The sequence below is a fragment of the Bufo bufo genome, chromosome 2, assembly GCF_905171765.1.
Source record: "Bufo bufo chromosome 2, aBufBuf1.1, whole genome shotgun sequence".
Taxonomy (NCBI): Eukaryota; Metazoa; Chordata; class Amphibia; order Anura; family Bufonidae; genus Bufo; species Bufo bufo.
The window spans coordinates 250,882,503-250,906,071 of NC_053390.1; the positions used below are offsets into that span (position 1 = coordinate 250,882,503).

The 23,569-nt window shown below is 43.0% G+C and overlaps 1 protein-coding gene across 1 annotated transcript in view; it reads left to right on the forward strand.

Annotated features, from left to right (window-relative positions):
* Nucleotides 1-23,569, forward strand: part of CLTCL1 (clathrin heavy chain like 1) — a 71,590-nt gene that overhangs the window by 38,838 nt on the left and 9,183 nt on the right. Inside the window, exons 9-26 of the mRNA XM_040416366.1 lie at nt 256-408; nt 498-620; nt 1,212-1,349; nt 1,497-1,661; nt 2,207-2,387; nt 4,052-4,215; nt 10,687-10,812; nt 15,444-15,586; nt 15,816-16,050; nt 16,144-16,266; nt 18,137-18,282; nt 18,594-18,777; nt 19,146-19,338; nt 19,500-19,657; nt 19,739-19,903; nt 20,036-20,143; nt 23,068-23,235; nt 23,344-23,493. Of these exons, the coding sequence (XP_040272300.1) occupies nt 256-408; nt 498-620; nt 1,212-1,349; nt 1,497-1,661; nt 2,207-2,387; nt 4,052-4,215; nt 10,687-10,812; nt 15,444-15,586; nt 15,816-16,050; nt 16,144-16,266; nt 18,137-18,282; nt 18,594-18,777; nt 19,146-19,338; nt 19,500-19,657; nt 19,739-19,903; nt 20,036-20,143; nt 23,068-23,235; nt 23,344-23,493 (2,823 nt within the window). The remainder of the gene's footprint in view (nt 1-255; nt 409-497; nt 621-1,211; nt 1,350-1,496; nt 1,662-2,206; nt 2,388-4,051; nt 4,216-10,686; nt 10,813-15,443; nt 15,587-15,815; nt 16,051-16,143; nt 16,267-18,136; nt 18,283-18,593; nt 18,778-19,145; nt 19,339-19,499; nt 19,658-19,738; nt 19,904-20,035; nt 20,144-23,067; nt 23,236-23,343; nt 23,494-23,569) is intronic.

A 23,569-nucleotide genomic window follows, 5' to 3' on the forward strand; every position in this document is an offset into this window, starting at 1 on the left:
GCAGATATGAAAGTAGCCTTAGTTGTAACACATTGCTATAAAATGTACAGCACTGTGTCTGGTTAATAGTGAAGGAGCCGTAGTGCCTACAGCTCCTTTTTAACATCTAATTGGTGGGGGTCAGACCCTCACCAATGTGATATTGATGGCCTACCGTAAGGATTGTCCATCAGTAAATGTACCAGAAATCTCACACATTTCATTGTGGTTTATCTTATTTATGGATTTTTCTCTTTTATATTTTTCTCTGTTTAGCTGGAGTGCTCTGAAGAGCTGGGAGACTTGGTTAAGGCTGTGGACCCAACGCTTGCGCTTAGTGTTTATCTGCGTGCTAGTGTGCCAAACAAAGTCATTCAGTGCTTTGCAGAAACCGGCCAGTTCCAGAAGATTGTCCTTTATGCCAAGAAAGTATGTTTTTACCGCTCATGGCTGAATTCTCATTTTATTCAAGGATAATTAGACAGTGATATTTTTATGTCTGTTTTGCTTTTTGAAAGGTTGGTTACACCCCAGATTGGATCTTTTTACTTCGGAGTGTTATGAGGATCAGCCCAGATCAGGGTCTACAATTCTCTCAGATGCTTGTACAGGATGAGGAGCCACTGGCTAATATTAACCAGGTAAAAAGTTGGAATATTAGCTAGTGTGTGTGCGTCTGATTCATGCCCATGTTACATGATTGTGCTTTGCCACTTCCGAAAGCAAATGTTGCTGCGAAAGGATGAACTGGTGATCCAGCTGCATCCCTTGTTTTTCTTTATTCTATTTTTACATTTAATTGACCAATTATACTCTCCCTTATCAATAATTAAACTGTAATTACGTTATTGTTGCAGAGGCTTGTATAAACCAATTACTTAGGTCATGAAGCCCACACAATGCAATTATGAGTCAATGTTTGGTATCTGTGCTCATAGTAGCCCTGCAGTTAGTTTATAAGGGAAAGATATTTGTATTATAGCTATTACATGTAAAGACAAAAGTTTTGGGAAGTCTTGCGTTATGTGGAGATATTTTATTTTATTCTGTCTGTTAAAGGCAGTAGCTGCATCACTGTACCCATCTGGAGAAGGGCCTAACTAATGCCAAGTCTTTGGGCAAGACAGTATTCTGGTATTGGTTACGGTGGAGTTTTATATACCGTCATTGAAGCTCATCAAACATGCGACCCAGAGCAGTATCAGTTTGACTTGATGTTTTCTAAATCCTAGATTGTGGATGTCTTCATGGAAAACAGCCTTATACAGCAATGCACGTCATTCCTGCTTGATGCGTTGAAGAACAATAGACCCGCAGAGGGCCATCTGCAGACTCGCCTCCTGGAGATGAATCTGATTCATGCTCCACAGGTAATTAATTCTTTGCATTGCCTTGTTGTTTGGAGATAAATAAGACTCACATCGTTGTGAAAGCCTAACATTACAGCTCCTTACAATAACTGCTCGTTCTCCTCGGATTCCTCCAATTTTTATATTTTATTTATTTCTTTCTCGCAGGTTGCAGATGCAATACTTGGTAACCAAATGTTTACTCATTATGACCGGGCTCACATTGCCCAGCTGTGTGAGAAAGCAGGACTGCTGCAGAGAGCTCTGGAGCATTATACAGACTTGTATGATATCAAGCGGGCCGTGGTACACACACACCTTCTAAACCCAGAGGTGAATTTTAATTTATTTATTTTTTTAGATATATTTTTTTCATTCCAGTGTAAAAAATGTTACTTTTAAGGCCTCGTTCACATTTCTGTGTCCGTTTGACGTACATAGAAAATCTGTGTTTTATCCATGAAGAGGTCTGTGAAGGATCAGTGTGTCTATTTCTTGCCGTCCGTGGGTCATCCGTATTCCTTGGACACTGCTTAGCTGAAAATTAATTTACAAAGCATCTCCTACCAGTGCTCAGTGAAAAACCGGACCAAACACAGACCCATAGACTTCATTGGGCGTGTTTTGTCCGCATCATGGACCAAAGTAGTGTATGTCTCCGTGATTTTCTTTCATTGACCCACGGTTAGTGGAAAACTACTGATGTGTGAACAAACACATTAAAATCAATGGATATTTTTGCTATCCGCAGGAAAAAAGGCACACCAGTAAAAAACGGAAATGTGAATGAGGCCTAACCGTATATGAATCACTCATTATGTTAGTTTTCACCGACCAACACCAACATCTGTTTTTATGGCCCCCCTCCTTCCCATTAGTGGCTGGTGAATTTCTTTGGCTCTTTGTCGGTGGAAGATTCAGTGGAGTGTTTGCGAGCTATGCTGTCTGCCAACATCCGGCAGAACCTACAACTCTGTGTCCAGGTGGCATCCAAGTACCATGAACAATTGGGCACTGAGGCATTGGTTGAGCTGTTTGAGTATTTTAAGAGTTATGAAGGTATGGTCATAATGAAATAATGTTTTTCCCGCCGTCAACTATTTACATAGATTTTTTGGCATATAATAGAAAGTATCAAACTTTTCAGTGTATTTTCCATACAGAGTCTCCACCGATCCACTGCTCTCCTTTAACATGCCATGTCTTCTTTTTAAGCATTCACGTTGATATGTCACCTGTCGTGACAACACCTTTTTAATCATTTTAAATTATTCTTCCAAATGGGTAATAAAAGTAGAATTAGTTTAAATAGAGCCCGCGGCGGCCTGTACGACCGTGCAGTACACAACCACAACGCAGATGCGACACAACCGCACCCTGTGGTTATACTGTTAGACAATTTGGTTTCATTTGTTTATGCTTCCTTGGCTAACTGATACTCTTCTAAGGGCTCTTTCACACTTGCGTTCTTTTCTTCCGGCATAGAGTTCCGTCGTCCTGATCAGTTTTATCCTAATGCATTCTGAATGGAGAGAAATCCGTTCAGGATGCATCAGGATGTCTTCAGTTCGGGACCGGAACGTTTTTTAGCTGGAGAAAATACCGCAGCATGCTGAGCTTTTTGCTCCGGCCAAAAATCCTGAACACTTGCCGCAAGGCCGGATCCGGAATTAATGCCCATTGAAAGGCATTAATCCGGATCCGGCCTTAAGCTAAACGTCGTTTCGGCACATTGCCGGATCCGACGTTTAGCTTTTTCTGAATGGTTACCATGGCTTCCAAGACGCTAAAGTCCTGGCAGCCATGGTAAAGTGTAGTGGGGAGCGGGGGAGCAGTATACTTGCCGACCGTGCAGCTCCCCGGGCGCTCCAGAGTGACGTCAGGGCGCCCCACGCGCATGGATGACGTGATCACATGGATCACGTCATCCATGCGCATGGGGCGCTCTGACGTCATTCTGGAGCGCCCGGGGAGCCGCACGGACTGTAAGTATACTGCTCCCCCGCTCCCCGCTACTACTATGGCAACCAGGACTTTAATAGCGTCCTGGGTGCCATAGTAACACTGAACGCATTTTGAAGACAGATCAGTCTTCAAATGCTTTCAGTTCACTTGCGTTTTTCCGGATCCGGCGTGTAATTCCGGAAAATGGAGTACACGCCGGATCCGGACAACGCAAGTGTGAAAGAGCCCTTAAACTGGTATAAGATGATGCATCCATTTTTTTAAAAATTAGGAGTCTTGTAATAAACTAAAGTGTCTATACTATCCTTTTGTGAAGAGCAGCGAATGGTTGGGACGATTCTTCCCCAAACACATCTAGAGGCATATTCGCAGCAAGCAATATACGACAGCCATAGTCCACATCATATGTAGAAGATCCACTTGAGGAAAGTTACACCTAAGGCAATTAGATGTGATACAACATATTGTGTCATTTCAGTGATGACTCAGTACATGTTGGTTTATGCTGTTTAATGATGTGTATACTGGAAATAAATTTGTCTGTCAAACTTTTTTATTTTTATGCGCAAGGAAAAAAATTAACCATAACTAACATGGAGAACACCAAAAAAATGCAGTACTAAGTGATGGCAAAAAAGCCTTGAAAAGAATGTCTCCATTATCTGCTTTGTCATTTTTAGATGTAATAAACAATGTTCGTTTTCAAAGGCAGTGTCATGTTGACTGTCAGATGTGAGATATGTTCTTCTCTTTTTCAGGGCTTTTCTATTTTCTGGGATCCATTGTCAATTTCAGCCAAGACCCCGATGTGCATTTCAAATATATCCAGGCAGCTTGTAAGACCGGGCAGATAAAGGAAGTTGAGCGAATATGTAGGGAAAGCAACTGTTACAACCCTGAACGTGTCAAGAACTTTCTCAAGGCAAGTATGCTTAGTAGGAGGTAACAGAGGACTAAACAATTTTTTTTTTCCTGTTTTATTTTTTTTTACTCAATAAAATTTTTATTGAAGATAATTTTCCAATACACACAGTGACGAGTTACAGAAAGAAAAAAGTACATAAATAATCATATCCAGACAGAAACAGGGACAAATAAAAAAGGGGGTTCCACATATGAGTACTAATAATATGACATTCAGACAGTATGGAACTGCACTAGCCATGTATAATAACAATATTAGAGACAATAACCTCTCCTCGCATTAGTGGTGCTGCATATAACATTGTGTTCAAAGAACATCTCAATAACGTACATTATCAGACAGTCATATTCTTGCATTGAAAAAGAAGGGACAGATCCCATATGTCCACGCCCCAGGGAGCATGATCATGAGTACATACATAGAGCGTGATTAAAGAAGGTAGTGAGGCAGAGTATCTGCAAATGGGCTGGACAACCAACACAACCACCTATTGTGTGCCGCTATCCTTTCCTTTACCGACGAGGCAAATGTGAACTCACAAAGCATATGAAAATTCACTACTTTGATAACATCATTAATTAATGGAGACCTAGCATCCTTCCACTGGCGAGCGATTATTTTCTTCGCAGCAAACAAGACATGCGCTACTACTCCTCTAAATTCAATAGGTATGTTCCCTAGTCCTATACCCAGAACTGCCAGCTCAGGAGTTAATATGTCTTTAACCCCTAATATCTCTGCTAAAACCTTAGAGACTAAGCCCCATAGTTCAGTGAGATTGGGGCATGTCCACCACATGTGGAATGGGGAACCTATCTGACCACATCCCCGCCAGCACAACGGAGAGTATCCAGGGGTAGAATGGGCCAACCTATCCGGTGTGAGGTACCAACGTAGTTGGACTTTCCTGTTCTGCTCAGTATGGTTAATGCACTTCGAGCACTTCATGGACCAGTTCATAGCATCCGACCAGTCTCTCAGTGAGAATTCTTTCCCCATTTCAGCCTCCCATTTAATCATAAAAGGTTGTTTGCACTGTTTGCCTGAGGACAGAAAGAACACGTACCAGAATGAAAGGCTGGAATGAGAGGTAGTTCCCCCCTCCAACAATTTAGCTAGTGTCTTGCACTCATCTCCCTCCTCACCACCTGTGAGGGAGGAGAGGAAATGCCGCAATTGTAAATACTGGTAAAAGAGGGAATTTGGGATCAAATAAGTGGAGTGTAGTGTCTCAAACGCTTTCAAAGTGGAGCGGTCAAAAAGGTCCCCCAGTGAATCAATTCCACAATTAAGCCAACTAGTGACTTGAAGTGTAGGGATATGATATTCAATAGCCGAGATGGGGAGATGCTTTTTCTCCAAGGGAAAGGGCGTTTTAGGTTTAAAAACATGGGTCCATGCAAATATGGTAGCTTGCATCGTACTTAAGGGCAGAGAGAACACGAAGGGTTTTAACAAGTAAGCTGCCAAAATTGACTTTAAGGATCTCCTTCTGACATAGTTTTCCTCAATGCTAAGCCATCCGTGAGGCATTTTTGGGGCCCACCATTCCATAGCCTGATCCAATAGGCTGGCCAGGTAGTAGCTATATAAGTCCGGGACACCCAAACCACCCGCGTGCAGGGCTGGATAGAGCACTTTTTTGTTAATCCTTGGACGGGTACCTCCCCAAATAAAGTGGAGCATATCCGATTGTAGTTCCTTGATACAGGATTTAGGAATTTTTAGGGGAATGCATCTAAAGATGTATAATATCTTTGGCAGAACCAACATTTTGACTGTATTAATTTTTGCCATCCATGAAAGAGTAGCTTTGCTGTAATTGGAGTAATCCTTCTGTATGTCGGATCTCAAGGACTTAAGGTTAAGAGACAACAGTTCTGCCAATGAGCTTGTCAGTTCAATCCCCAGATATCGTATTGACTCAGCATTCCAATTGTAGGGGAACTTCCCGCATAATTCCTGCTGCAAGTCTACAGGCACATTGATGGGCAAGACATTTGTTTTTCCAACGTTCAGCTTGTAATACGATATCGAGGAATACTGGTCCAAGACTTCATTGACCGCCTGAAGCGACGTTAAGGGATCAGAGAGCGTCAAGATAACGTCATCCGCATATAACCCTATAGAATGCATCTGTTTCCCCACCTTAACTCCCGAGATCCGAGCACCGGTACGAATTTTTTCCGCCAGGGGTTCCATCACCAGTGCGAATATCAGGGGTGATAATGGGCACCCCTGTCTAGTCCCATTAGTGATCTGGAATGGCGCTGACAGGAAACCCGATGCTAACACTTTTGCTGTAGGTGATGTGTACAACCCCAGAATTGCCTGAAGTATATGCCCTCCAAATCCAAATTTCCGTAGGGTATGGTCCAGGAACCCCCATTGCACTCTATCGAACGCTTTTTCAGCATCCAGAGAGACAAAAATCGTGGGGGCCCTGGACCACCCTGCAATCTGTATTAAGTCAATCATTCGTCTTGTGCCATCCCTACATTGCCTTCCTGTCACAAAGCCCACTTGATCGTGTTTAATCAGAGCAGGCAAAACTACATTGAGACGAGAGGCTATTATTTTAGCAAACAATTTCAGATCTGCGTTTAGCAGGGAGATTGGTCTAAAGTTTTCGGGGGCATCTGGGGTCTTCCCTGGCTTAGGCAGGGTAACTACCGTGGCTGATAACATCTCTGGCGGAACATTCCCTGTAGACATGAATGTGTTAAACAGCTTGACCAGGTGAGGGAGCAGCGTACTTCGGAAAGTCTTATAGTACTCCACTGGGAGCCCATCTGGCCCCGGAGCTTTATTGGATGGTGAGGCCTTAATTGCCGCAAGAATTTCCGTATCTGAGATTGGACTGTTCAGTGCAGCCAATGCATCCGCAGACACTGTGGGGAGTTTAATAGAGTCTAAAAATTGTGCTATTAATTCAGACGACGGCTGTATCGTGCTATCATCTGACTTTAGGTTATATAGGGAAGAATAATACGACGCAAAGGCGTCTGCAATATCCTGGGGATGCGTGTAAACACTACTTCTGTACTTTAATGTGGTTATCCTGGCCGCAGCTGCTCTGCTCTTTAACCTACGTGCCAGCAGTGCCCCTGCTCTATCACCCGAGTGATAAAAATTAGAGTGCATACTTTTCATGCCCATTTCCTGCCGGTATAGAAGAATGGCTCTGAGCGCTTTCCTACACTCTTGCAGGGAAGCTAGTGTTGAGGGGTTATTGCTGAGTTTATGGGCCTTTTCTGCAGACTGCAGTTTATTTAAGGCGTCTTGGAGTGCTTTGCGCCTGCTCTTATTCAATCTAGCCGCAAGCTGTAACAGAATTCCCCGTATAAACGCCTTATGAGATAACCATAAGAGGTTCGTGCTAGTCTCAGGGATATCGTTAAACTGCATAAACTCTTTCAATGTGTCTGTAATTTTTTTAACTCTTTCAGGGCATTTAAGAAGGAAGGTATTCAATTTCCACTGAGGGTTGGGAGGGTTAGGAAGACCGTCCGCAATGACAATACTCACAGGGGCGTGGTCAGACCACGTCGCTCCCCCAATGTCGGCGCTGATGACCCTATGCAGGAGGCCTTTGGACACTAAAATATAATCAATACGAGACTGAGATAGATGTGAGGTGGAAATAAAAGTATAGTCTCTCTCATCACTATGCTGGTACCTCCATATATCATGGAAAGCAGATTCATATAGCGTCGTTTGTAACTCCAGGCGCCTACGCCCCCCCACTGACCTGCAGTCTAATTCAGAGTTAATCGGGACATTAAAATCTCCGCCCATTACCACCTCCCCAACCGCCATTTTTTCCACCTTGTTGAACAACCTCCTGCAGAAGGCCAACTGTCCGACATTGGGGGCGTAAACTGAAACCAACGTAAATGGATTCCCATCCAGTGTGCAAATCAGAATAACGTACCTCCCTGCAGTGTCTGTCACACATCTCTTCAGGGAGAAATCAATTGACGATCTCACACCGATAAACACCCCTGCTTTCCTCTTCTTCTTAGCGTGTGAGTGATAGATCACAGGGAAAGTTTTATGTTTGCATCTAAAAGCATCTTTCTCTATTAAGTGCGACTCCTGGACAAAAAGCACATCGCATTTAGCCTTCATAGCATCAGACCATAGTTGCGTTCGCTTAAACGGAGTGTTCAGGCCCCGCACGTTAAGAGAGAAGACTTTAACCCCCATTAGTTATACAGACAATTACCCTTAACATACGCTGCACCATTCTTCCATACCCACCCTCATGGCGATCACATACATGGCGTACAGTAAGCATAACATACTCACGGGAACCAAACGAATAAAGAAAAGAAAAACAATACATAGGAAAAATAAAAAACAGAAAATGGAAATACATCATGGTCAGCAAGGCTTAACTAGCCCGACCAATAATAACACGGTCTTAGGACCGAACAATAGAGTCCAGATAGGGCAGAGAAATAAGCTCCCCGCTGCGGGCTACCGCCAACAATATAAACAATAGAATGGTTACTCCCGATCAGATTAAACTCACTCATCAGGCAACGTCCCAGTCCGGAGGGATCTTATCTGGTCTTGCGGCAGGTTCTTTTGCCCGATGAGAGTCCTCAGTGATAAGGCCCCATTCAATCATTCGTCGGTTGGCCATCTGCGGCGAGTTGAAAACCTGCAGGCCGCCGTTATAAGTGACCAGTAACTTTACCGGGAATCCCCATCGATATTTTACTTGCTTTTGCCTCAAAACTGCAGTAACCTGCGCAAACTCTCTCCTCTTCGCAAGGGTAGCTGCCGATAAATCAGTGAAAACCGCAATACCGGTAAATTCTTCCGATGGGGTCGGGTTCTGACGTAGTACCCTCAGGAATGCTTCCTTAATAGTGTAAAAATGGATCCTAGCGATGACATCGCGTGGTAGAGACGGGTCGAGCCCCTTGGGCTTAGGCACTCTATGAATGCGGTCGATTATCAAATCCCTTTCAGTGGATTCAGGCAACGCTGCTTTAATCAGTTGCTGTAGAAGGTGTTCTAGCTCATTTGCCTCCACAGATTCAGGAACCCCACGGATTCTAACGTTGTTTCGTCTGTGACGATCCTCCAGGTCCTGCAGCTTAGCAGTGAGTTTAGCGATGTCTTCCTCCATAGCCTCATGGGCATCGATGAGGGTGTTATGAGAAGCCGCGAATTCGGCCATTTTGCCCTCCAGGTGGGACGTACGTTCCCCAATACTCTGAATGTCCTTTCGGAGGTCTTTCAGCATTCCCATCATGTCCTCTTTCATTGAGGAGCGCAGGTTCTCCAGCATAGAACGCATGATATCTGCGTTAAGTTGGGAGCCATCTAGGGAGTCACACACAGGCCCTTGCCTGCCTGCAGAACCATGCGTAGGCGGCGAGGACGTTCCCGCCGGAGAGGCCGGCGCGCCCGCCTGAGGTGGAGTCCCATTCCGGTTGGGCTCCGCTGGCGTCAGCTTACCGAAGAACTCGGTCAATTTCACTGGAGCAGGACGCCTCCGAACTCTCCCCATGCCTGCAGCCACTTTAGGTCACTTTAGGGCTCAGGAGTAATAGCTGTGAGCTGCTGGAAAGCGGTCAAGCCCGGAGCAGAAGCGCTATGCGGCCGGCGCCATCAACGTGCAGGCCACGCCCCCCTTTTTTCCTGTTTTATATCAGCATTTTAATTTACACTTCTCAGTGAGTGATTTTTCATACAACGCTCCTCCGCTTGAGCCACCGCCTCCTCTTCCAGATGTACTGACGTCAGTGGTGCAAGCACAGTTGATATCTGTGAGGCTCGCATAGAGGCAGCAGATCTTCTGCGCTTTCACAGATGCCTAGGACCAGCCATTCGTTGCTCATTTTGAACATATTCAATTCATTAGAATTGGTTCACTCAAAAAAATTAGTAGAATGGAATGTTTAAAAAAAAAAACTGCCCCCAAAAGTGTCCATAGCCTTTAAGCTGTTTTTCTTTTTTTCTTTTTCTCTGCTGCTGTTGGTAATGTCTTCAGTTCTTTTGATTTAAATATATTATTTCCTTAAATCCAATATTTGTATAAAGCATAAATGTTAATGTCCACATTGAAGTCTCCCAGGCATGATGAGGGCCTCTGAAATCTGTCCAGATCTTCCAATGAAATAGCCATGCATGCTTCTGTTTTTAGCTTGTGTTATATATGCTCACATTGACCGCACTCAAAGACAGTAACCCCCTGGATAAAACTGACAAAACCTCTGTAAGGGCTCATGGTCATGCACACGACTGTATGTGTTTTGTGGAACGGAACAGCTGTCCCCTAATAGAACAGTCCTATCTGTAATACAGACAATAATAGGACATGTTCTATATTTTTGCAGAACGGACATGGAGAAAAAAAATGTTTGTGTGCATGAGCCCTAACTCGTATACATGTGCTCTCATATTGATATTGGTTGGCTAGTTAAAATTAATTTCCATTTCCATCGCCAGGAGGCCAAACTTACAGACCAGCTTCCACTGATAATTGTGTGTGACCGATTTGACTTCGTCCATGACCTGGTGTTATATCTGTACCGAAACAACCTCCAGAAGTACATTGAAATTTACGTGCAAAAGGTAAGGTGTGGCTTGTTCTTTGTTGTGGAAGGACATGACGTTGGTTCCTATAAAGTGCTCCTTTCACGTCACATAACTTTGTCTATTTATGTCTGGTATTCTGTACTTTTCGATGGCAGGAATAGAGTAGTCTAAGAGAACCTGATGAGCTCTAGTATCAATCATATGAACAGGATGCCTTCTTGTGTGAACAATGAAGGGAGACAACATGCACAGGAATGCTGGGACCTCTTAATAGTGCTAGACGAAGGTCAGAAACATTGATGACCTATCCATAATGTGTATGAAACAGACTTTTCAGGCTGCAGCTTGTAAACCTATCCTAAAGCAACTCCTAGGTTCTAACATAACGCCCTGTCACATACAACTGTCCCCAAGAAATAACAGTACATTTTCCACTTCCATTAATCTGGTCATTAAGAATTACTGCTAATCCCACATCCTACAAACTAGTCCTCCAAAAAAACCGCCATATGGTCTCATCTTGCAAAACAAGGAAAAGCTGAGTCATTAAAAAAAATAAATGTACATGATGTTTATTTTAGCTAGAATTGTGCTGAAGACCACACGCTAGAAACATATGTTGTGCTTTCTACCTCCATAGTCCATCGTCAAACAGGGTTGTTTCATTTATAAAAAAAAAAGAGCTGACTGCAAAAATGCAGGCTCAGCCTCCCTGACATGATCGGCGTGATATTTAGAATTCTGTCAGTGGCTCTGACACTGGCAGCCAAAACTGTGCACTATTGGTAATGCCAAGCAGGTTATTAATTTCTGAGAGGAATAATGGAGGGATTACACAACATAGTTATAAAAATAGATGCTCCAGAACAGTCATTTCAATTCGAAAATTATAGGAAAATCCAGCTAAAGAATGGTGGAAAAAATTCGTAGCTTTATTGCGGCATAAAATCTTCGACAGAAACAGGAATTGTTCGGTTACGCGTTTCAGACCACAAACAAATATCGGTCCTTCCTCATGACATATCGAACTGGTAATGGGATCGCACCATATGAGCAGCTCACACAGCTGGACATGCAATCAATCGATCACATGATCGTGAGGAGCTGCACACACGGCGCAATCACATGTGTCCAATCAGTAAACATAGAGAGAATTAAAATCCCATGTGCTGACCAAAACACCTACACAGGTGTGTAGTCAATACATATATAAAAGAACAATGGCAAAACAAAAATATATAATAATAATGAAACCTCTGAACACAAAAGGAGAAAAGGAAGACTCCCCTAATAGTGTAGGATTAAATCATGCCTTTTGTTAAGACCTTGAGGCTGTCTTGAACCCAGCTGGAAAATCCAGTATGCCTCTCGATTCAGGAGTTTCCTCCTATGATCGCCCCCCTCTGGTGGGAAGGAAAACTCTCTCGATTCCTTGAACCACCAGATTGGAGGTGTCGCCTGCATGCAAAATCGCAAAGTGTGTACTGACAGCAGACACGTTGCGGTTTTCGTAGTGTAGGATATCTGAAATGTGCTGGGTATGCGGGTTTTTATTTCATTCGTACACACCCCACATATTGCAACTGACAAAGTTCGCACTTTATCATATAAACCGCGAACTTTGTGTTGCAATTAAGATAGGACTGTATGGAAAATTCCTTATTGTTAGCAGTAGATTTAAACTTCTTTGTGGCTCTGGTATGATTGCAGCAAATACATTTTGCATGACCACATTTATAGCTGCCCTTATTATTGAGCCAGGTTGGTCTCTGCAAAGTCTTCTCAGAGAACAAGCTGGGACTTTGCCCAGGGTTGGAGCCCTTCTTGCTACACACCACTCCCTCTGCGACAATATGCATCCACTGATTATCGCATGACAATAAAGGAAGATATTTCTTAATGATTTTGCATATGCGATCATATTCCAGGCTATATTGTGTCACAAAGGGAGTAAAATCGCGCTTGCATTTTGATATGGCATTTACCTGGGGCAGTTATTTTACTTCCGGAAACACAAGGGGAGCTCAATCCATGGATGAAACTTCAATGACAGAGGAGGCAACAGATTTATGAGTAAGCCCTACCAGTTAGCCTATCTGTAATATTCCTTGCTTCTTGTGCGAATAAATTAATATTCAAACAATTGCGTCGAGCTCGAATGAGTTCACCTTTGGGAATACTCTGTATTGTGTGAGGTGGATGACACGAAGTGGTATGCAATATCGTGTTGCCTGCTAGTTCCTTTCTGTATGTAGTAGTGATAACTTCGGAGGTGGTGCGATCCCCCTCCAAGCACAAATCTAGAAAGCATATGCTATGATGTTGGAGACTAAAGGAAATAGACTTCACACACAAATTAATATAGTCAAGGAACAGTGGTATGGCCGCCACATGTCATTTCAATTGGAATATGATTTTTTACCAAAATATGTCAGGAGTGGTGACATGTCCTTTATACAAATACTAAACCTAGAAGGGGGCATGACTAAGCATGCTGAGCTCCTATACTAAATTCTGTCAGTTCTCCTGGAGTGCTGTTTTTCTGGGCTGTTGGTACTTACCACTTCCCAAACACCTGTGGAGGGTAACCATTGAGCTGGAAACCAACACAATCCTGAAAAAAAGGGAAAGCTCTGCTCAAACCAGACCGCAAGTCTCCTATCCAAGATGTCCCAGCACCAACAGAGTGGTGGTTCCTACCAATACCGTAAAGCAAGATATAGCGGCACGGATAGAGAGATTTGCACGCAGACTGGAGGAGCCCTGGTCAGAGCAGTAGATACCTAGTAGGGCATCCGATAATAACCAGTCTGGCTCCAATGCTGCCATTGTCTTCAGATAAGGAGCACCCTGCACGGTTGATGCAATCCTGTTTGCTAACCCAGAGATGCAAGCGTCCTATGCAGCTTAGTCAAGGCAATGGGGGGAAAGAACCCACTTTGAAAGATGTTATGGCAGTCGTCACTAAATATAATTCTGCACCATACAAGTGGGGAGCATGATAGTGGACTTGTCTCTGATTAGAAGTGACCTGCATAAAGTGTTGCAGTGTACCTGTGCAGTGGAGGGTTATGTTGGACTCCTTAAAATGGCAGCTGCCTTGCTGGCTAAAACAGATTATTTGGAAAACAGGTTGCAGTGTTCAGATTGTGGAAATCCCTGAAAAGGCGACGGTAACAACCCTACTGACTTTATTGAAAACGGCTGGCTCAAAAGTTTAGTGGAGGGGGCTTGTCATCTCTGTATGGTATGGAGCAGGCACAGAAGGTGCCAACTAGGCCACTGCTCCCGGGATGACCACCCCACACTTGCAGAAATCCTTCACTTCAAAGACAGAGATGTTCTACTGCACAAGGCCAGCGACTACCTAGACGTAACGTTGAATGGCAGCAAGGTGTCCATTCTTCACAGATTATTCTAATGAAGTGCACAACTTCAGGATCTCCAAGTCCCGCTTGTGTCTGCTGGTGAGCAGGCGTCATCTTTAAAGACCAGACACCAGCTGTACATTTACGTCGGAGGTCCACAATGGGTTAATGTTGGTTCAGCATCAGCACATTCAGTGGGGGATGCCCTGTTGGTGTTCATAAGCCCATTAGTACGGTCAAATGTCAGTCCTGAGCTTTAGATCTAGCTTTGCATTTGTAGGAGCGCCCTCTCGGGGGACTAGGAATCCAAGCTAATCACTATTTGTTAGACGTAGACGATAGGAAAAGCTGCTTTTTCAAACAGAGGTTCGTTGATGAAGGGGAAAGGGTGGGACATGTAGTCTATGGTAAATAAAGTCCTGTGACGTGCCCTCTCCTTTGAGCATTGAGGTGCTTCACAGCCCCACCCTCTGCTCTGAGTGACAGCTGTAGTATCCAACCAGGAGACCACTATACCTGTCCGATAGCAGAGGGGAAGGGGCTGTGAAGCAGCTCAATGCAGAGAGGAGACAGCACTTCACATTCTCATGATAATAAAAGCTCCACAAAAGTTGTTTGTACTGATTTCCCCAGCTGCTCCCTAGTGCGGTAAGCAGCTTAGCATGGTCAAAACTGCTGACCGGCTCCCATTTATTTATTTTCAAGCGTGTTTTCAGAAAATAGTTTCTTACATGCACTTGTATACTGGTTGGGCAGATCAGCAGCTTTCATAAATATATTATAGTCCAAGACGGTTAATTTCTAAGTTTATTTAAGGGATATTCTGATATTTTCAAGTTATTCCCTACCCACAGGATTGGGGATGACTATTAGATTACGTGAACGAGGATCCAAACCCCACAGGGTCCTCCAAAATGAATGTAGTGGCTGGTTAAGCATGCATTTGTCTCTATGGTACCTGCCAGAAATAGCTGTACTCTCCATTTTTTTTTTTAGGAGCCCTGCAAGATACGGGACTCCTGTTCTTGTGATCAGAGGGGGTCCCAGTGGTAGGGCTCACACCGATCTAGTTAGACAATATTCTGTAGATAGGGGATTACTTGAAATTACTGGAATACCCCTTTTTAAATATAATTTATATAACCTCATTAATGCATTTTATCTATTATAGATGAATTTAAATGTGTGATTTATATTGAAGTTATTCTTATTTTCCATTTCCATCCTCCTGCAATGACGTTGAGTGCTGCTGATACTGTAATCACAGATGTAATACATTAAATGGCTTTCTGTGTCTAGGTTAATCCCAGTCGCATCCCAGCAGTGGTGGGAGGCTTGTTAGATGTGGACTGCTCAGAAGATGTGATTAAGAATCTCATCATGGTTGTACATGGGCAATTTTCCACTGATGAACTTGTAGCCGAAGTAGAGAAAAGAAACAGGTGAGCGATCGTAGTACAGTACTTGAGGATACTGAATATTTCTGTATCGTGTATAGTTTCCCACATTAATACAAATGCATATATATGACAATAATCTCATTATTAACACCCAATCCATATTTTGAATTTCTTGGAAAATCTGACCATTCCAGCAGCACTACTTTTCAGTGATCATCTCTCATTGCATTGGATGATAATTTACAGATCTTTTCAATCTCCTCCATATCAGGTTAAAGCTGCTATTACCATGGCTGGAATCCAGAATCCACGAAGGATGCGAGGAACCTGCGACACACAATGCTCTGGCCAAGATCTATATAGACAGCAACAACAACCCGGAACGCTTCCTGCGGGAAAACCCTTTTTATGACAGCTGTGTGGTGGGCAAGTACTGTGAAAAGAGGGACCCGCACCTTGCCTGCGTAGCCTATGAGAGGGGCCAGTGTGACTTGGAGCTAATTAAGGTGAGTGCTTTGGATCTGCCACAAGAGAAGAATACTATAATCATTTCTTCACAAAACATCATTTTAGTAATTGTATCATTTACATTGGCCTAGGTGTGCAATGAGAACTCCCTATTCAAGAGTGAAGGTCGGTACCTCGTGCGGAGAAAAGATGCAGATCTGTGGGCCAGTGTGCTGGAGGAAAACAACCCATTCAGGCGACAGCTGATAGATCAAGTAAGCTAAAAATATAATTGTGAAAACTTAGTCCTTTGGTTAAAATGTTATTTTTCCAGATGCTTTCCTTTCATCTTAGAAGCTTTCATAGCTACTGCCTAAAAACAATTTCTGCATAGCACATGGTAGGAGACCTTCTTCTAAAATGTTATTTTGATTTCCGGAATACCGATCTTTCCACTGGTCAGACATTAGTTACTGAAAATCTTATGTATCGCTCTGAACAAGCTGCCATTGATTTAAATGGTCATTTGCAAATAATGATGTGCCAGGTTTCCAGTTACAGAGATTTAAAGAGGTATTTCGGTTTTAATGATTACGATTATTGTTTTAATATATGCAGATGAGGCTCTAGGAGCAATAAAGATGTTGCTGGTACTCCTAGAGTCTCAGCTCTCTGCAACTGCTGCTTCCCCTGCACTTTGATTGACAAGGCTAGGCAGTGTATAAGTTGCAGAAGCGCTAAGTTGTAACATCAACGCTCCTAGAGGCTCATTTGCGTATATTAGAATATAATTTTTCTCAGCAATGCGGGAACATATGAACATGGGACCAACACAGATGCCTTCAGATGCTAAGTTCACATGTAACAAGTCAGCCAGTGTCATAGGTACAAAGCTGCTGACAGATGCTCTTTAAAAAAAACTGGATTACTCCTTTAAGTGCTATACAGAATACTTCCATTCAGATTTTCTCACATGCATCTATGATATCATAATAGATTATTATATTTTTTTTATCAGACGTTTAAAGGGGCTGTGCAGTGGCTTAATATTGATGACCTATCCTCAGGAGAGGTTAACAATAGCAGGTGGTGCTGGGTCCGACTCCCAGCACCTCCTGCCAATCAGCTGTTTTAAGTGGTTGCGACCATTGTGCCAGTGCTGATTCCTCTTGAAAGTTTACCTGCACGTTATCTCCTTTGCAGCAGTGATGCAGTCCTCTTAAGAAATGTAAGGGAATGACCACACGGAGAGGCTGTGCTGCACCTGCATCCTATTGACTCATTACGACCACATTACTTCTTCAGTCTTCATTGATAATGGTCGCAATATTTTGTGGGTTAGCGTGTGCCCATTAACTATAATGACAGAAGAAACAATGCCTTTGTAATTGGTTAATAGGAAACAGCTGTGGCTTGTAGTGAAGTGGTACTTGTCCACAGGTATCTGCATCCTAACCACAGCACAGTCATTCCGTATGGTCATACCCTTAGACTTCCTGCACACTTTGATTACTTATGGATAAACCGCCGTGTAAGAGCACATGCAGACGGCCATTGCTCAGCCATTCCATGCATTGTAGACCACATTTTGCGGTCCCCAATGCACGGGCACCATCCGTCCGGCTGCTAGAGGTGGATCCAGACCCATTCAACTTGAATGGGTCCGTGATACGTCCGCATTGCAAAAAAAATAGAACATGTTCTATTTCTTTGCGGTGCGGAGGCACGGAGAGAAACCAAGGTTCTGTGCCTCCATTCCACACTGCTCCTTCTGGATTGCGGACCCATTCAAGTGCGGGAGTGGCTGAGCAATGGCTGAGTGCTTGAGCCCTAATACGGTACCAGCAAAGTGTATGAGATTATACAAACTATTTTGTTCTGTGCAGAAATTGACCTGCTGTGCGGATTTTGAAACTACAGAATGTCATTTCTTTGTGCAGCTTTCACCCTTTAAAATGAAAGGGTGAGATGTGCATAAAAAACACGTCAAATATGTACCAAAAACCAACGTTTTTTTTGGGTGGAAACTCACAGAATGTCACATGGAAATGAGTGGAATTTCTGCAAAATGACATGCACCCGAGTGCAGGTAGCCTTAGAGATTGGCTCATGTTTGTTTATCGGTCTTTTTTCATTATATCAAAGGTTGTCCAGACTGCTTTATCAGAAACTCAGGATCCAGAAGAAGTGTCGGTGACTGTGAAGGCTTTCATGACTGCGGATCTCCCAAATGAGCTCATTGAACTTTTGGAGAAGATTGTGCTGGACAGCTCTGTCTTTAGTGAGCACAGGTCAGTGATGTAGGCAGGTGCTTGACTGGTGCCTGAATCTCTGGTAAGGCCAAATATCCTTAGTACAGGTGATGGCTTTAGCCCTGCGCTGCAGCGTTCTGTTATGGGAGGAGACCAGGGTACAAGAACTGCAAACTGCTGCCCTGCACTGTTGTAGCCAGCATATCCTGTAGCTAGATGGAAGCAAGAATTGTGGCTATAGGCATTTGTATAGCCCCTGCTAAGAAAAACAGGAAGCTATTTTAATGGATGGGTGTTTTTTGTGTGAACATCGGTCAGACACCATAGATTTTCCATTTGTTTGGTTTCAGAAATCTGCAAAATCTGCTCATACTGACAGCCATTAAAGCTGACCGTACAAGAGTAATGGAATATATCAATCGTTTGGATAACTATGATGCACCAGACATCGCTAATATTGCCATTAGCAACCAGCTCTTTGAGGAGGCCTTTGCCATATTTAGGAAATTTGATGTAAATACATCTGCCATCCAGGTGAGAAACATGAATTGTGTCTATATACTGATATAGGGAATGAAAGTGGCCATACGCATTAGATGAACGTCTGCCGAACCTAATGTGTATTTGCCTGGCCAACGTTCGTTCGGTCTATGTCAAAGGAAACTAAGAATCAATATGTTGAATTTTAGCATGTTTTGTATCCCATGCTTGACAGATCCAAGTGTGCATGTGTATGGGGAGGGTGGATGGAATAGCAATTAGTATGCCTGTGTTGCGGTATTTTTTCCTTTGGAGTACAGTTGGTTGTAATAATCTAAAGCAGCTCTAGGGGAGGTGGTGCCACTTTTTATGTACATGTATTCAGTAATCTTTATACTCTTGTTCTGCCTCTTCTCTTGTAGGTCTTAATTGAGCACATTGGAAATCTGGACCGTGCTTATGAATTTGCAGAGAGATGCAATGAACCTGCTGTATGGAGTCAGCTAGGCAGAGCTCAGTTACAGAAGGACTTGGTAAAGGAAGCTATCGACTCCTACATTAAAGCTGATGACCCCTCTGCTTACATGGAAGTTGTGCAAGCAGCAAGCAAAAACAGTGAGTGCTTTATTCTACCTTTTGAAAGGGTGACATTGGCATTAAAGTGTCTAATCACCTTATTAGTCTGTCATCTATGCCATAGTTCTGTCCTGAGCCTGTTCCTGCTGACAAGGCTGTGTGGCATCTTTCTAAACATTTGGCGGTGTCTGCTTTCACAGGTAACTGGGAGGACCTGGTAAAGTTCTTACAGATGGCACGGAAAAAGGCTAGAGAGTCCTATGTTGAAACGGAGCTCATATTTGCTTTGGCTAAAACAAATCGCTTATCAGAGCTAGAAGAATTTGTCAGTGGTCCTAACAATGCACATATACAGCAGGTACTGCACTGAATGTCGTACTCGGAACATTTTTTATAAGTGAAGTCTGTATTACCTTACAGTATTTCCTTTGCCTTTTAGGTGGGAGATCGCTGTTACGATGAGGGCATGTATGATGCAGCCAAACTTCTTTATAACAACGTGTCAAATTTTGCTCGGTTGGCATCCACTTTAGTGCACCTGGGGGAGTATCAGGCTGCGGTGGATAGTGCCCGAAAGGCCAATAGCACCCGCACATGGAAAGAAGTAAGAACTTTTTTATGATCACCATAACTTTGTTACCTTTTATGAAATGATGGGTTGCATGGTATTCTTTCTCATGCAGGCTTTACTGTATACATGTTATATACAAACTTTTTTCATGGATCTCTTTACTAGGTTTGCTTTGCTTGTGTGGATGGCACAGAGTTTCGCCTGGCACAAATGTGTGGTCTGCATATAGTGATCCATGCTGATGAGCTGGAGGAACTTATCAGCTATTACCAGGTGGGTGAATCTTAGAACAGACAGTTCCAGAATCATTTCTTAGAAGATACTTAAATGGGTTTTCCAAGTGTGTTTTTTTCATATATATATTTTTTTTATATATACTGATGACCTATCCTCTGAATTGTTCATCAGTGGGGGTCCGGCACCCGGGACTCCCCCACTCACAGTAGCGACGCGGCCTACTCTCTGCTTACCAAGCACAGTGCCGTACATTGTATATCGGCTTTGCTTGGTATCACAGCCCAGGGCCATTTACTTCAGAGGGGCTGAGCTGCGCCTAGGCCATGTGACAATCACATGGTCTAGGAAAAGCTAGAGAAGGCCGTGGTGCTACTGTGAGCGACACTGCCTTCTCAAACTGCTGATCGGCAAGTATCAGACCCCCACAGATCAGATACAGATCATTAAAAACCTCTTGGAAAACCCTTTAAGCGTTTGACCACTCACATACTTTACATTATATTTTGGGGCTTTCTTGGGCTCTCTGTGATTTTTATATTGATAGTTAGGATATGTCATCAATATCAGATCAGAACCCCTGCTGATCAGCTGTTTTTAGCAGTTCTGGAACTATACAACTCCATCCACAACAGCACTGCTCTCATTCACGTCACTTGGAGTAGTACTACACGAACTTGCTCAGTCTACTATTACTATGTAGTGGACGGAGCTATGTAGTTCGACTGCCTAGTTCTGAAAAACAGTTGACTGGCATGGGTGCAGGCAGTTGGATCCTCCAGATCTGTTGTTGCTGATCTATCCTAAGGATGGGCCATCAATATAAAATTTCTGGAGAAACCTTTTAATATTGGGAGAGAACACCTTTGCTCTGTTCAAGCTAAATAGTTCCAGAATTGTCCATATTTAATAAACTGTATATTGTATGTCTCAGTTATAGCAAATCTCTGAACCATCTGACAGTACTAAAAGTTCTCACTTATCAATGGAGCCACTCATTAAATAGATCTGTATACAACATTCTGTGCCATGGTACACTTTTTGTATACATAAATTGTAAAATGTATGTTCATAGCCACAAAATACATATAAAGCTTAAAACTAATAGCATTCTTGACAGTCATCCACATTTTAATGGCTCTACATACAGTCATGTCCATAAATATTGGGACATTGACACAATTATAACATTTTTGGTTCTATACATCACCACAATGGATTTGAAATGAAACGAACAAGATGTGCTTTAATTGCAGACTGTCAGCTTTAATTTGAAGGTATTTACATCCAAATCAGGTGAACGGTGTAGGAATTACAACAGTTTGCATATGTGCCTCCCACTTGTTAAGGAACCAAAAGTAATGGGACAATTGGCTTCTCAGCTGTTCCATGGCCAGGTGTGTGTTATTCCCTCATTATCCCAATTACAATGAGCAGATAAAAGGTCCAGAGTTCATTTCAGGTGTGCTATTTGCATTTGGAATCTGTTGCTGTCAACTCTCAAGATGAGATCCAAAGAGCTGTCACTATCAGTGAAGCAAGCCATCATTAGGCTGAAAATACACAACAAACCCATCAGAGAGATAGCAAAAACATTAGGCGTGGCCAAAACAACTGTTTGGAACATTCTTAAAAAGAAGGAACGCACCAGTGAGCTCAGCAACACTGGAAGACCACGGAAAACAACTGTGGTGGATGACCGAAGAATTATTTCCCTGGTGAAGAAAACACCCTTCACAACAGTTGGGCAGATCAAGAACACTCTCCAGTAGGTAGATGTGTGTGTGTCAAAGTCAACAATCAAGAGAAGACTTCACCAGAGTAAATACAGAGGGTTCACCACAAGATGTAAACCATTGGTGAGCCTCAAAAACAGGAAGGCCAGTCCTGGAACAACATCCTATGGACAGATGAGACCAAGATCAACTTGTACCAGAGTGATGGGAAGAGAAGAGTATGGAGGAAGAAAGGAACTGCTCATGATCCTAAGCATACCACCTCATCAGTGAAGCATGGTGGTGGTAGTGTCATGGCGTGGGCATGTATGGCTGCCAATGGAACTGGTTCTCTTGTATTTATTGATAATGTGACTGCTGACAAAAGCAGCAGGATGAATTCTGAAGTGTTTCAGGCAATATTATCTGCTCATATTCAGCCAAATGCTTCAGAACTCATTGGACAGCGCTTCACAGTGCAGATGGACAATGACCCTAAGCATACCGCAAAAGCAACCAAAGAGACTTTAATCCGATTGAGCATGCATTTCACTTGCTGAAGACAAAATTGAAGGGAAAATGCCCCAAGAACAAGCAGGAACTGAAGACAGTTGCAGTAGAGGCCTGGCAGAGCATCACCAGGGATGAAACCCAGCGTCTGGTGATGTCTATGCGTTCCAGACTTCAGGCTGTAATTGACTGCAAAGGATTTGCAACCAAGTATTAAAAAGTGAAAGTTTGATTTATGATTATGTCCCATTACTTTTGGTCCCTTAACAAGTGGGAGGCACATATGCAAACTGTTGTAATTCCTACACAGTTCACCTGATTTGGATGTAAATACCTTCAAATTAAAGCTGATGGTCTGTAGTTAAAGCACATCGTGTTCGTTTCATTTCAAATCCATTGTGGTGGTGTATAGAGCCAAAAATGTTAGAATTGTGTCGATGTCCCAATATTTATGGACCTGACTATTTATCTATAACAAAGCATCCCACATCATTTATCATAGTCTTTGAGCAGATTTCTAAACTAGATTGCTGGATGTGTTGATCTTAGTACAAGGCTAGGGTATCACTCAGGTAGGAATATGTTGAGTCTGTAAACCCCAAAATGGTTGCAAAGCTGCACAGTGTACCCCAACATTCACTAACATCACCTTTGGCGTCTGTGAACTGAACTTCAGCACAGCCAAACCATGTTCACTGGCATTATTTTTGAGTTTCATCGTTTGTCTCTTTCACTTAGGATCGGGGATATTTTGAAGAGCTCATTTCTCTCCTGGAAGCCGCCCTGGGCTTGGAGCGTGCTCATATGGGCATGTTCACAGAGCTTGCCATTCTATACTCCAAGTTTAAACCTCAGAAAATGCGTGAACATTTAGAATTATTCTGGTCCAGAGTCAACATCCCCAAGGTGAGGAAACAATCAGTTTTTAAGTCTTTTTATATACTGGTCTGTGTTTTCTGACTGACACGATTAATATATGACAAATTATACTCAGCCGTTTTCTGATGCTTACAGGTCTTGCGTGCAGCGGAACAGGCCCATCTGTGGGGTGAATTAGTCTTCCTTTATGATAAGTATGAAGAGTATGATAATGCCATTATCACCATGATGAGCCATCCTACCACCGCTTGGAAAGAAGGTCAATTTAAAGACATTGTCACCAAGGTATACCATTGCTGTACAGTGTAGTTTATTTTCAGTGCTGCAACACTTCACACAATTTCAATGACCATAATTTAAA